We start from the raw sequence: 13,580 nt of genomic DNA, 5'->3' as shown, positions 1-13,580 counted from the left end.
TCTGCGTGACAGACTGCATCTCCTTAATTGAAACATTGAAAGCCACCCTTGCCACTTTTCGAGATGATTCAGATGGTGACTTTGACAAAGTTCTCAGATTGACAGAGGAGTTGATGGATAAATACGAGATAGCATGCTGGGATCTGATAATGTCTCGTGAGCGAAAGCTGCCTGCAAAGTTTAGTCAGTCTATTGTCACCACAACATTGGGAAAAACATCCGCTATCAAAAATAATGGTGATCTGAGAGCACTCTGGAACTGTATTCTGGATAACGAGATGGCTGAATTGAACAGCCGATTTAAAGACGACACCTACGGAATAATGCGAGCTTCAGCTGCCCTCATCCCAGGATCCACCACTTTTGGCACACAAGAACTGATCAAATCTCCTTGCAGCTTGTATGGGATAACAGTCTGTGATGCGGAATTTGCCTTTTTTACCCAATTCATCAAGGGCAAAGCTGACAAAGACAAAATGCCCTCACTAATTGAATTGTTGGATGCCTGCGCTGCTGATATTTTCCCCGGAATGAACCGTCTGTTAAGGGCCATCATCACACTACCCATGACGTCCTGCAGTGTTGAAAGACTTTTCTCCGCTACTCACAGGATCAACACTCGCTTGAGAGCATCAATGGTGACTGAACGCTTGAACAATTTGACCCTGTTATCCTTTGAAAGAGAACTGACAGAAACACTGGATTATGACGAGATCATAAGCATCTTTAATTCAAAACCCAGGCGACTCCGCCTTGTGTAGCCGGGTAAGGTATAGGCCATGGTTTTCTTTACATGTAGGCCGTGGCTTGATAGCAGGATGAGACTATTAAGTAGGCTACTTTGAGCCTCTGAGCTCAAATAATGTTGCTTTTTTAGAAAGCTAAACGTGTAGTGGGGGTTGACCTCAGCCTCTTGTTCAGGGCCTAAATATTCGTTCAGTTAACATGTCATTACTTTAAATGTTCAATGAATAGAGTGTTATGTTGTGGTTGTTTTTTTGTTATTTTGTTAGAGCTACGTGCTCTCTAATTGATCTTCCCTATGCACTATCACAATGTTGCCTTTTTGTGAATTATATGTTCCTGGCTCGGTAGCCATAGCCTATGTTATATAGGCTTATGTATTTAGCTCAGTTTTGACAGTAGATTAAATTTAAATTACAAAATAAGTAGGCTAATAAACATTTTTTTTTACCATTATAAAGCAGTTTGAATGTTTCATTGCGTTACAGTATGATTCTAATGAGAAAAGAATTCCCGAGCAGCTTTCAGCTATAATCACTTTGAGAACTTTTCTTGCAAGCACCCTGAACTAGACAAGTGGAAAACGTTTTTTGAATAACACCATGTTATAACCTTAATTTTTTTTTTCGTTTTGAATTATTTCGTTTAAAGACATTTCAAGCTTTGTGCATTTGATGTATTTCTCATGTCTGTGTGAGGCATACACTGAGTTTCGTTAAGTTAGGATGAGATGCGCTCCAGTTAACGTGCAATGCAAGTGACCGCGCAGGCGCCTCCATGATTATTGTCTGTTATATTTGCTTGTTTTTATATCTGCAATTGGTTGATGAAAAATTTATTAAAATTAAGATACAATTTATACAAAACGAAATTCACTTTAAAGAAAGTCTTTCTACAAAACAAACCTATGAAGTGGTCATAATCATGTCTGACCATGTCATATTGCGCCTCTTATAATGCTGTTCAGTGTTCACTTTTCATAACCATAGATTAAATAAATAAAAACGTATATTATAATATTGAACATATATATTAACCTAAATACGTTTTCTTTAATGGCTACAGCACCTTGTAACGTCAGAGGACTCAAGGTTTCAGCGTTTCCCGAAACCTTCTTATTTAGGCTACACTTTTTTTTTTTTTTTACTGAAATGCTGGAAAGTATTTACAAGAACAATATTTCATTGCAGCTTCACCACAACAAAAAAAAAATGGGAATTATTAATTAATTAATAAAAACAAATTTAATTAACATTTAATTAATTTAATTTAATTAAAAAGCGCTTTTAAAGGTCAGTGAAAGCATAGGCTACTGTCAGTCAAGTCCTATTCAGACGCTAATATTGTTTCTCATGGGCTCATACGGTATTTTAAACATTTACAGCAGTAAGTCGGTGATTTTAGTGCCATCCGAATCCATAATATCAGTGTCTTTTCTCACCCAACCCGCAATAAAAATCCCTGTCCAAATTAGTACCTACTGTTTTTTGACAAACAGGTCGTGTGGTGATTTAATTGCCGTCTGAATCCACATCTCTGAGTTTACAAGAAGAAATTCAAAATACACTGTTAAAATCCTTTTTGATCACTGCCGAGCACCATACGTAAGATGTACACTTTTATTATTATTGAAATGCTGTAAAGTATTTACAAGAACAAAATTTCATCGCAGCTCCACCTCAGCGAACAAAAATGGGAAAGAGACGAAAGCACATACAAATTGGGTTTATTGGGTTATTATGGGTTATTATGGCAGCAATATATGATACAATTTAAAAATATGTAGGCTAGGCTATTATAGTTTGGATTATTTTTTATAATATCCCATGAGTCCTAATAAATGAAATTTCAACTATTTCTGAAGCGCTTCTTTTATAAAGAACACCGCTTTCTTACATAAAAAGCCCCTGCACGAGAGAATAATTGATTCTCGAGCCATCGATATCAACCAATTCAGCACCATCGCCACGGACAGCACCCGGTAACATCGCACATAAGAAGATATATCTTAAGCAGCTTCCTAAAGATTTCTTCCTATAAGATTATATTATATATTTATTTCTGTAAATAAATATATAATATAATGCCCAGCAACGGCTCAGGACCGTGTTTACATTTATGTGTCTCAAATCGTAGTTAATGTATATACGGACTTTACCATGTGCTGCAATATACATTTAGTTTTATATTTATTTACAGAAATCAGAAAATTGCTGATGTTATCGGATTTTCAGGTGAGCGTTGTCCTAGACGTGGCGCGGCGCGGCGCTGAGCTGCGCGTCCGGTGTGTGGCCCCCTTTAGAGTCTTCGCGCTAAGAAACAACCGTTATCGGGAAACCCAGCCTTGATTTCGGAACACCCATAAATTCAGGCCCACCTCGACTTAATCTAGGCCCACCCATCTGTCACGTTCTGCATCCGCCACTGCTATAACGATAAAGATATGAGGAACGATATCGTTGGGATCACTTTCAGAACGATTTTTTTTCAGCTGTCAAACGAAACGATAAAACACTGACAGTCAATCAGAATCCATTCTAATTTAAAGGTCTCGCGCATTTAAAATGGGGCGCGCGAGCGCGTGCTTAGAATAAAAAGACCGTTATCGTTCGTTGGTGTGGACGCATATATAGTTATCTTTGTCGTTATCTTTATAGCGTGCTTGGTGTGAACGGGCCTTTACTTTTATAGTCATTATTTGGGTAGCACACATATTCTGAATGCCTTCAGTAGAATTCAAATGAGCCATTTTAATCTAGATTAATCTAGATTAATTTCAAAATTAATCTAGATTAATCTAGATTAAAAAAAATTAATCTATGCCCACCTCTAATATCAGGGTGTCCGCGGGGTTGTAAAAAGTATTAAAAGGTAGTAAATGAAATTAGCCAAAATTAAGGCCATTAAAAAGTATTAAAAAGTAATAAATGTCATCTGTCGAGGTATTAAATTTTCGAACCCCTATCCAGCTAGGCCTATGAGTTTCAATTTGTGTTAAGTGCAGGCGTTTCTTCTAAAATTCGCGTGGATTTATTTACAGGTTGCGAGTAGAACCTGAGCGATATCATGTGACATGGTTTTTGTTCGCGCGCGCGCTGAAACAAACTGGGTAAGTTACCCGGCTGGCTTGCTGCCAAACCTGTTCGCGAGTTCGCTTCTATTTCAGTCATTTAAGAGACATCGGGGTTTTTACTGCATTTATTTTTTTTTGGCGGCCGCCAAAGCGCATTTTTGTCCCGCAAAAGCCTTATTTGATCGGTGAGTAGCCTAATGTAGATGACTGCTGCGCTGACAGGGTGCATGACATGTTAACTGAAAGAATGAGCAGAGAGAAAGAGCCCCGGTCGCGCGCGCGCGCACTCTCTCCTCTCTTGCTCTCTCGCCCTCGCTCACATTAATCATAATCTATTGACACACGATGGTAAAAGGTCGGAAGACCGAAGTTTCACGTGGCGCATTCGGATATTTATTTCTTGCATTACCGCTGGGTGTGAATTGTGCTAAAATACACTGCCTTATGTTCTCTGAAAAGCGTTCCGCCCATTCAGCTGACATAAACCACATTTTCAATAAACAAACAAAACTATCCAGTAATGAAATGTTTTCTGTGTTTGACACAAAACTTGTGCGATGTCCTAACTGCCGGGATAGTCACACAACACGTAGACGTCCGCTAATGACACATCGCATAATTCACGAACTAATGACTCCTTTGAACCGATTCACTTTAATGAATGGTTAAAATAACTGATCTGTCCGACACTGAACTCACGAGACGTCTGAATCGGTGTGTAACAGATCGGTAACATTTTATATGGTTCCATTTATTAAACTCTAGTCAACTACATTAACATTAACTATTAATAAGTTAGACTGCAGACTGCACTTCTACAGCATTAATTAATCTATCTTAATGCTAATTTCACCATTTACTAGTAGCCTACATTATTGAAATCAAAAGTTGTATTTGTTAACATTAGTTAATGCACTGTTAAGTAACATGAACAAACAATTCATGTATTCATGTATGTATACTACTAGTATTTTCAGGTTATTTATATCATAATGTGTAGAAACATTACCAAAAAAAAAAAAAATCATTTAGTTTAGACTGGAGTGAGGTGAAACCAGAAAAAAAAGTGCAAAGCAAGTTATCTAATAGCTATTTTTTTATCTGGCAGCTAATTTTATTCAATTGTACAGTTTATGGTAGAAAATTACACTATTAGTTAAAATAAACTTTTTAATGCTATACTTTTTTATTCTACTTTTTGATATTGATATGATTATAGACCAAAATAATTATTAGGTCTAGCAAAGAAGGATTTTATCTTACAAAGCTATGAAATCAAGTGGTAAAATCACAGCTTAAAAAAAAAAAAGAGGGCAAGAAAGGATCGGCCACAAATCTCTATCTGTCTCTGTGTTGGTTTTTGAGTCCAGGGTTGAAGTTAAGTTATAATCACCGAAATGTTTTATTATTTTTGGAAAGATATTTCATTACTTTATACTGCTACAGTTGCATCTTGAAGTTGTGCTGGTATTAAAAAATATTGTGAAGGTATTAAAAAAGGTATTAAAAGGTATTAAATTCAACTTAAGAATTTCTGTATATACCCTGAATATATATATATATATATATATATATATATATATATATATATATATATATATATATATATATATATATATATAAGTGCAGACAAAAATCAAAAGGGTCCAAGGACATATGGGAAAAGCAGTAGTAATAACGTCATAGAAATACTGCAGATATATTGTTTTTAAATGGTTTTAATAGTAAAAAAAAAAAAAAAAATGAAGGTTGCCACATTCTGAGAGATTCTGATATTGGTGAAAAGTTGTCATTAGGGATGCACTGAAATTTCATCTACCAAAATTTTTAGGCCGAACCAGCTATTTTCAGTTTTGGATTTTAATTCCAATCAGCAAAGTTTCTTAAATCTAAAATCTTTTAGCCTGTGCTGTTTTCTGTTGATGTGTGAACAAAACTTAAACACTAAACATTTGTAGCATGCCTGCCATCCAATAATCGCAAAAAACTTTGTTTCTTTCAGGGAACTACACTAACCTTTTCCACTGGTGGCACTTGCGCTACTAACTTTTTCAGTTACTGGCGCAAAACATGATTTGGTCGCACAAATTGTTTATAGTAAGCCGCTCTGAATAATAATGAACAATAATGAAACTGTATTGCATACAGATGTGCTTTTTATTTTACTTGCCATCTTTTAAAGCACATGCATGCCTTCTTGTTTCTGTTTTCTTTAAAATTGGTTGGGATAGATTTACTGCAATAGAAAATACAGTACACAACAAAGTGCAAAATGGATTTCAACATGCTATGGTTGGCACAGATGGGCAGACTCCTGAACTCTTAAGTAGTGATGCACCGATGTGAAAATTGTGGCAGATACCGATAATAACCGATATTAATATTGCTGTTATGGCCGATATCTCTGTATAGAAAACAATTTTTTTTTTTTTTTTACTTTAGAAATGACTTGTGTTGGGCACCTTTACCTGTGTGCAAAATATGTCACACATAGGACACATATGCATTATATTGCATTGCATTCCATATAATGTGTGCTGGTCTAAAATTAAGAAACCCCTAGAAAACAGTAAAAAAAACAAAGGAAAACAAAAACAAAACAACAACAAAAAAAACAGGTGCACAATAAAGATAGGCTACTTAATTTATTATTCCAATAACCAAATATGACACTAAATAGCACAGGGAGAAGGGCTTCTATTTGTGACGTGCTGTCTTTACATTTGAACATTGCACATTTTAAACAGGACAGGCATTAGCTGCATAAATGTTAGCCATACAAACATATTTATAGAAAACAGTTGACAATTAATAGAAAGGAGTCCAATAATAGCATAACGAATCACTTATTCTAAAAATAATATCAAGTAGTAGGCTAAGTTTGACGAATCCGACATATAACGAGGGCTGTGTTGTAAAACGTCCGTCATTTAACGAATTTTAAAAACATGGATGGATAATACAATATGCTTTCCGACATTTTGACAGAAAAAAACCCAGGCAAGAACAAAATTTAAACTATAGCCCGTCAATTTTCATTTTACAATTATCTTCTCTCTGTGTGTGTGTGCGCGTGAGTCGCGCAGATACAATGGTATTTTAATCTAAGTAACGGTCACGGGGCTGAAGCCAACTTGATGTGTTGAATGCTCAGAGCACGTTATAAAACGTATTCTTAAAATACACATTTCTGTTTTAATAAATGCTCGTAGTAAATCATAGCACATTGCCTAAAACATAGGTACAAAAATAATCAGTGATACATTTGCGACCCATTAAAAATTTTGGTCGCAATGGCATTTCAAAAGGTCGCATATGCGACCATTTTGGTCGCAGTGTAGTTCCCTGTCTTTTAACAAGAAACAAAGTCTCAACTTTAAAATTGTCTCTTCCTCTTTACCACTAGTTACAGCAAAACCATAAACATGAATGACCATCAGAAGGAATGATGAAAGATACAGTACAACTTACTGAAAATAACCCTGTCTCATGTAATCGCTCAATCAGTGTTTTAAACAGGGAAAGACTAACGTTACAGTGTTCGTTTTTGCTGATGTTAGAGAAGAGTTACTGTCATTCTCACCTTCCGTGTCTTGTCCATGAACCGATAGTAGCGGGCCATTGAGTTTATCACAGACAGACAAACTTTCCAGTCTTTGCCCTTCTCTCGAAGATCAAATTTTGGGTATCTCTTTACCGCCCACTCTGTGGAAATACACACCACTGTTAAAACGAGTGACTTTCATGCTGCTCAGTAAACTGCAACAGATATTGATATATGAAGCTGAGCAAGTCATGTAGAGCATTAATCAAAATCTCTACATTGTGCTTTGTGGGTGGGTGGGTGGGTGGGTGGGTGGGTGGGGGGGCAGAGAAATGCCTTAGGAAAGTGTTGTTAGAGAAGTTAGTTCTGAGAAAATCTTAAAGGCACAATATATACGATTTTTGGATTAAAATATCCCGAAACAGTGTTATATATTTTGTTGATTTGTGTACTTCCATTATCCCAAATGTTTCTAATAATGTTTAAATCCAGAGAAATAAGCAGTTTTAATAAGCGTCGCCTATCAATGGCATCATACCCGCATTACCCTCCATTTGTAGAAACCATGGAAACACCAAAAATGCTTTAATATATTGTGTTTTATAAGACAGGTGAGCAACTGTTTGGATACATTAATCGACAGAAAATTGTTAACAAAACAGTTCTTGATTTACGGCGAGTACCATGTTTTACCATAACTAGTATAGATCTAGCTCACTGCAACAAGTGTCTTATATAGTAACCGCCGAGCAAACACAAAGAGTAGCATTATAACATAACTTTCAACACACTCATGTATCTATTATGATAAAACAGCGCTGCGTTCCCTCTCATATGCATGGCCGGAAGAAGCGGAAACGTCTGTGGGATAATAAAAGCTCCACTGATCTCGAACCGTGTGTCGCGCTCGTCTCTCATTAGCAATCGCTCCAAGCTGCCTCGTGCCTCGTGGGAAAAAAAAATACTATGGAAGTAAATGGACACATCAACTGTTTGGTTACAGACATTTTTCAAAATATCTTTTGTGTTTCAGCAAAAAAAATAAATTCATACAGGTTTGAAACAACTTGAGGGTGAGTCTATGATGACAGAATTTTCATTTTTGGGTGAACTATCCCTTTAAATGTAATTTAAAAAAAGACATCACACAGAGACAGTGATGTAGTGAATTGTCAGACACCTTTGCCAAAAAAAAATCTTTCAAAAAAGCACCTAGCAACAAATCTAGCAACTTTTTGGACTTCTGGTCACTATATATAATATTTGTTATATATATCTGTTGTCTGACAGAAAATATGTAAATGAGAACGACTTTGTTGGACATCTGACTATATGTTTTATTAAAATACAGTGTGTGAGCACAGATTAGGAGAGAAAACAGATGTAAATGACCTACAATTAGCACATAACGTCATCTAGCGACATTTCGCAACTTTTTGAGCCGGCTTTTGCAACTTACCACTGAAAATAGTAGGCAACACAGCATAGAGAAGGCCATTCATGAGATATAGATCCAGCTCACCTCTGATGGCATTGACCTTGTTTGGGTCGAGTCTCTTTAGGCGTCTGGTTGGGTTTCCATTTGTGCTGCTTTGAGAAAGTTCCTCCACTGTGAAAATGTTTCGTGTGAGGTACCGCACCGCCGCACCAGGACGTGCCATTTTACCAGCCCTCTGTAGGATGCAGTTTGACAGGAACACCTTCCTATCGGAGCTACCCAGACAACCTAGAGGAGTAGAAACAGACACAAATGGCAGCATTAAATCATTGGCACTAACTCGTTCAATTTAGTGTGGTTCAAATGCCAATAAAAAAATGCCAATGGGGTAAGAAAACACACTTTATTTACACCTAAGGTGCCCCTATTGTGCTATTTTAAAGGTTCCTAATTTTGGTTCCAACAATGGTTTACATGCATCCAAGGTCAAAAACACCTATTGAAAACCATTGGCTGCCATTATGCGAAGTAGTTACAAACCTAGATAGGTGAGACTGGAATTACTGACGACTGGTTTTAGGCGGAATGGTTTTTTTTTTTTTTTTTTTTTTGTCACTCCATTTATCATGTCCTTTGAAACTTTGCAGACTTATTACATTAAAAAACAGCGATATTACACACTACAGAAAGGTAATGGAAAAAGCATAATGGGGCACTTTAAAAATATTCTCTGAAAGCAAGTTGTAGCATATTACAAAACAGTGCTTCCAAAGTAAATTTTAAGAGCGTTAAGATATTTTTCTGGAAAAGGACTCTCTTACTCGTCTTATAAAGGTCTGTAGTTGACGCTGGGCTGATTTCAGCTGGACTCTTCACTCGCTCCAGATGTTGCGGCATTAGACTCATTTTATTGGTGCTGAGAGGTTCTTGTGTTGTTTGGGTTGGCGCTGTGGCCCGGGCCTGGTTCTGGATGATGAGTCGTGGAGGGCTGGGCACCTCTGGGCCGGGGGAGAGGGCAGGAGGTTTCCAGCTCTCCACAGATGGAAGGGGTGACGTAGAGGAGATATGAACGAGACGGGGCATCGGCGCTTCAGAGCTGATCATGGCTTCAGACTTGGCCTGGCAGCGGTCTCTGTAGCTGGATGACAAATGTGGCCGCTAAGATGAGAGGGAGAAAGTTCATTTACAGTCAAGACTGCATATGGGTCTTTCTTCAACTACAGACACTTTTATGTCTCCAGTGTTTTTTATTAAAACCAACAGATTATTATTTTATTTATTTTGACAAAGACGAATGTGAAAATACAGAGCTGTTGATTATTGTCTGCATTATTATTATTATTATTATTATTATTATTATATATATTTAAGCAAACCTGTATGACATGATTCTTCTTAAAAAAAAAATGTTAATCACCTCGTGTTAATTGGGAGTTCTTTTGAAAATTCATGTCACACTGCAGGATTATAAAAATGAACTGAAATGAACAAAAACTAAAAGGTGATTAGAAATGGTGAAAATTGTTTTAGGACTTATGAAGTGGTGTTTGCTAGGCAAAGGGTTAGTTTTATGCAAGTTCGTGCTGTTTATGGTTTTCAAGCAACATCACAACTTGCCACATTAACAAAATATTCAACTGATATGGTTATGGATGATTTTACAAAATTAGTTTCACTGTTTTCAGTAAAATCAGGTGTTGCTTGTATAATATTTATGAATAATCATGTTGCTGTTTGCATGCAATGTTGGTTTACATTCATATAGAAAATTATCAAATTAAAATATTTAATTCACTCAATTATAAAAAAATATATAAAATAATATAAAATGCCACATTTATTTAACATATATATATATATATATATATATATATATATACAAAAAGGTTTAACTAAAGACCCCTGCTGTTTGGATTTCAATAGGTGAATGCTTAAGTCTATGATTGGATCATTATTGCAATGATTATTATGTTTCTATCATGTTATATGTTTGGCAACAGTTCCTCTAAAATTATTTTTCATGCTTCCTCCACACCATTCTTTCAGTTTGAGCCTGATGAATCTTGACATTGTGAATCTTGAGTGTATAGCTGTTACTGTAATACACTCAATATTTATATTTGTGATATATGAGTGAAGTGTGTTATTTCTACCTGAGAGAGGACAGCTGGATTCTGGATGCTTGCTACTTTCGCCTTGAGCATCTCAAACTTCTCATCGAGTTTCAGAATGGCTCCATATGTAACCTGCACAAAGACACCTGAATGTCATTCTGACTTTTTAAAGACAACTCAACGTTTAACATTAACAATCTTTGTTAAATCCGTAGTAAAAAAAAACAAAACAAGATGCAGAATTGACCCTTCGCTGAGCTCTGCCCTCCTTGACTACTATTCCTTGCAACAGAACGTCTCAGAGGAGCGAATACGAGATTCCTGTTAATGAGCAATTTCAGTACAATGTGCTCATAGAAACTATTGATTGGATGTGATGCGGGCCAGCATGAATTCCTGATATTGAAAAAGCATTTTATCAGGAGGAAAAAAAAATTGAGACAAGAAATGGGGAAAAAAAAACTCATTTGAAAGTAATAACAATAGTGAGTGAACAAAACTGCTCTTAAAATGTCTACAGGCCAATTCACTCTGCACCGACAGACTCCAGATTACAGCATGTCACTTCTCAGACGCTGAATCAGCACGTTCAGCTCGGACAGACACCAACACACTCCGACAAAACCTAGCGTAGTGTCTGTTACGGTCTGTCAATGCACTGTGAATTGGCCTTACAACACACAACAGAGAGGATTGGTCAGAAACGTTTTAAGGGCGGGGCTGCCTCATCAGTACCTGACAGTATGCAAGAATCTCTCCCAGAGTTCTTTGCAAATCAGCTCCATATATCTCAGTCGAAATGACGCTCTCTGCCTTCATGCACAAGAACAACAACAAAAAAGGCTTTGAAAGAAAAGTTAGGCAAAAACAAGAACAACTTATTGAAGCCATTATTCATTATAGGAATGAAGTATGTTTTTAAAGAGCCATCACCTCATGCGAATCACATGGTATTTCATGTGTGATTTCATTAATGAGAACTTCATCATCCGCCTCGGACACCTAGCAGAACACATAACAGGATAGGACCATTTCATGTCTGCATTTGCCCCATCAAATGACCAACAGACATGAATCCACATATTACAAATTCTTGCCTGTTATTAGAGTTTAAAAAAGAAAACAATCCAAATCAAGGCAACATTTTGTGAACAAAATAAATAAATACGCATGGAACTGCCATGGATGGTTTACTTACCATCCTGAGCAGCCCTGTTGTATTCCTCTCCGATAAGTATGAAAATGTACAGTGTGATACTCTACCATACTGTCACTGAGGGGACTGGGGCCTCTGGATCTCATCATCACTGCCGTCCCGTCGTTGTCCATGCTCTCCAGACTGTCCTCTTCCACCTCATCCTGCAAACCGCACAACACACTTCTCCCCCTGTTAACTGGAGGCAGAAAACATGTGGATTATTTCACTGTGCCAAAGTTGTAGTTACTTATAAATGCTTGAAAATTTTCATTTGTGGCATAACCTAGTTGTGCTAATTACAAACAAATGAGAGGTTAGACTTCTTTTGTATACACATACACTGCCGTTCAAAGGTTTGGAGTCATGATAAGTGTTTCATGAGCAGTAAATCAGCATTAGAATGAATCATGTGACACTAAAGACTGAAAATTCAGCTTTGCTTCACAGGAATAAATTATATTTTAAAATATATTACAATAGAAAACAGTTATTTTAAATTGTAATAACATTTTACAATATTACTGTTCTTCTAATGCAGTCTTGGTGAGCATAAGAGCATCTTTCCATGGGGAAAAAGTTATCCATGAAAGTGACGTAAACTTTTGCACACTTTATGCTATGAATTAATATTATGAATTAAGTGCCTGAATGGTGTTACAACGATACCAACTCTACTAAAAGATAAAGTTACCATGGTTGTACCTTATTATTTTTTAAGGTAAGGTACATTTTAGTATATGGAACATAAACACAATAATATTAGTGCCTTGCTATTTTTGAAGTATAGTACCATGGTAATTACCATGTACCATGGTATTAATATATAAATTATTCGATTTCGTAGTATATATTGTTATCACCATCTGATAATATTACTGTAAGTTACTTCGATGATAGCATCACAGAACGCCATAGCCAATACAATAGAATAAAAAAGACTTGGTTTTAAACATGTGGACATAGTTGAAATATATTTTAGTACCATGTTAATACCATTTCTAAGTGGTATTTGGTGTTAAACGGATATTACAGAACGTTAAAACGGCTAATGTTCGTTACTTCCGTTCTCAGTTCATTTCGCAGTAAACGAGGAACGGTGTGTTGAATAAACGCACAGCGAATATGAAGCTACTTCTGTTTTTAGAGCCAGCAAAACACGATGAAGCGATAAACAAAAAACACAGTTGTGTGTATTGTTCTGTGTCAGTCACTCACATTTAAAGCGTTCAATGTGTATTATTGTTGTAAAGAGATGCACTTGTACCGTGAACAGACATGCTCGGTCCGCCGCTTGTCACTCGCGTAGTGTTTATCGTACAGCTTTATTGTAATTTATCACCTATTACTTGAGCTTGTTGTTGATATTTGAACGGTTTACTACTAGTGTTAGGCTGTTGTTATTGAACGGGATTTTTAATTACATTCAAACCACGCCCGTTCTGCAATGTCATTCCTCTGTGCGCATGTCT

The 13,580-nt window shown here is 36.5% G+C and overlaps 1 protein-coding gene across 4 annotated transcripts in view; it reads right to left on the bottom strand.

Annotated features, from left to right (window-relative positions):
* The window catches only part of LOC308703790 (BEN domain-containing protein 2), a 21,320-nt gene extending 7,740 nt beyond the window's left edge, over nt 1-13,580 (bottom strand). Inside the window, exons 1-8 of one of the 4 annotated variants that reach the window (XM_081387704.1) lie at nt 13,376-13,580; nt 12,112-12,307; nt 11,847-11,915; nt 11,649-11,726; nt 10,953-11,045; nt 9,621-9,957; nt 8,884-9,087; nt 7,401-7,522 (exon numbers count right to left, since the gene is read on the bottom strand). In XM_081387704.1, the coding sequence (XP_081243830.1) occupies nt 7,401-7,522; nt 8,884-9,087; nt 9,621-9,957; nt 10,953-11,045; nt 11,649-11,726; nt 11,847-11,915; nt 12,112-12,114 (906 nt within the window). In that variant the 5' untranslated portion in view covers nt 12,115-12,307; nt 13,376-13,580. Of the gene's footprint in view, nt 1-7,400; nt 7,523-8,883; nt 9,088-9,620; nt 9,958-10,952; nt 11,046-11,648; nt 11,727-11,846; nt 11,916-12,111; nt 12,308-13,326 lie in introns of all 4 variants that reach the window. The other 3 variants (XM_081387702.1, XM_081387705.1, XM_081387703.1) reach the window with 3 other exon arrangements.

This window comes from Scardinius erythrophthalmus (genome assembly GCF_964197995.2).
Source record: "Scardinius erythrophthalmus genome assembly, chromosome: 15".
Classification (NCBI taxonomy): Eukaryota; Metazoa; Chordata; class Actinopteri; order Cypriniformes; family Leuciscidae; genus Scardinius; species Scardinius erythrophthalmus.
This window is presented reverse-complemented; position numbering and strand designations above follow the sequence as displayed.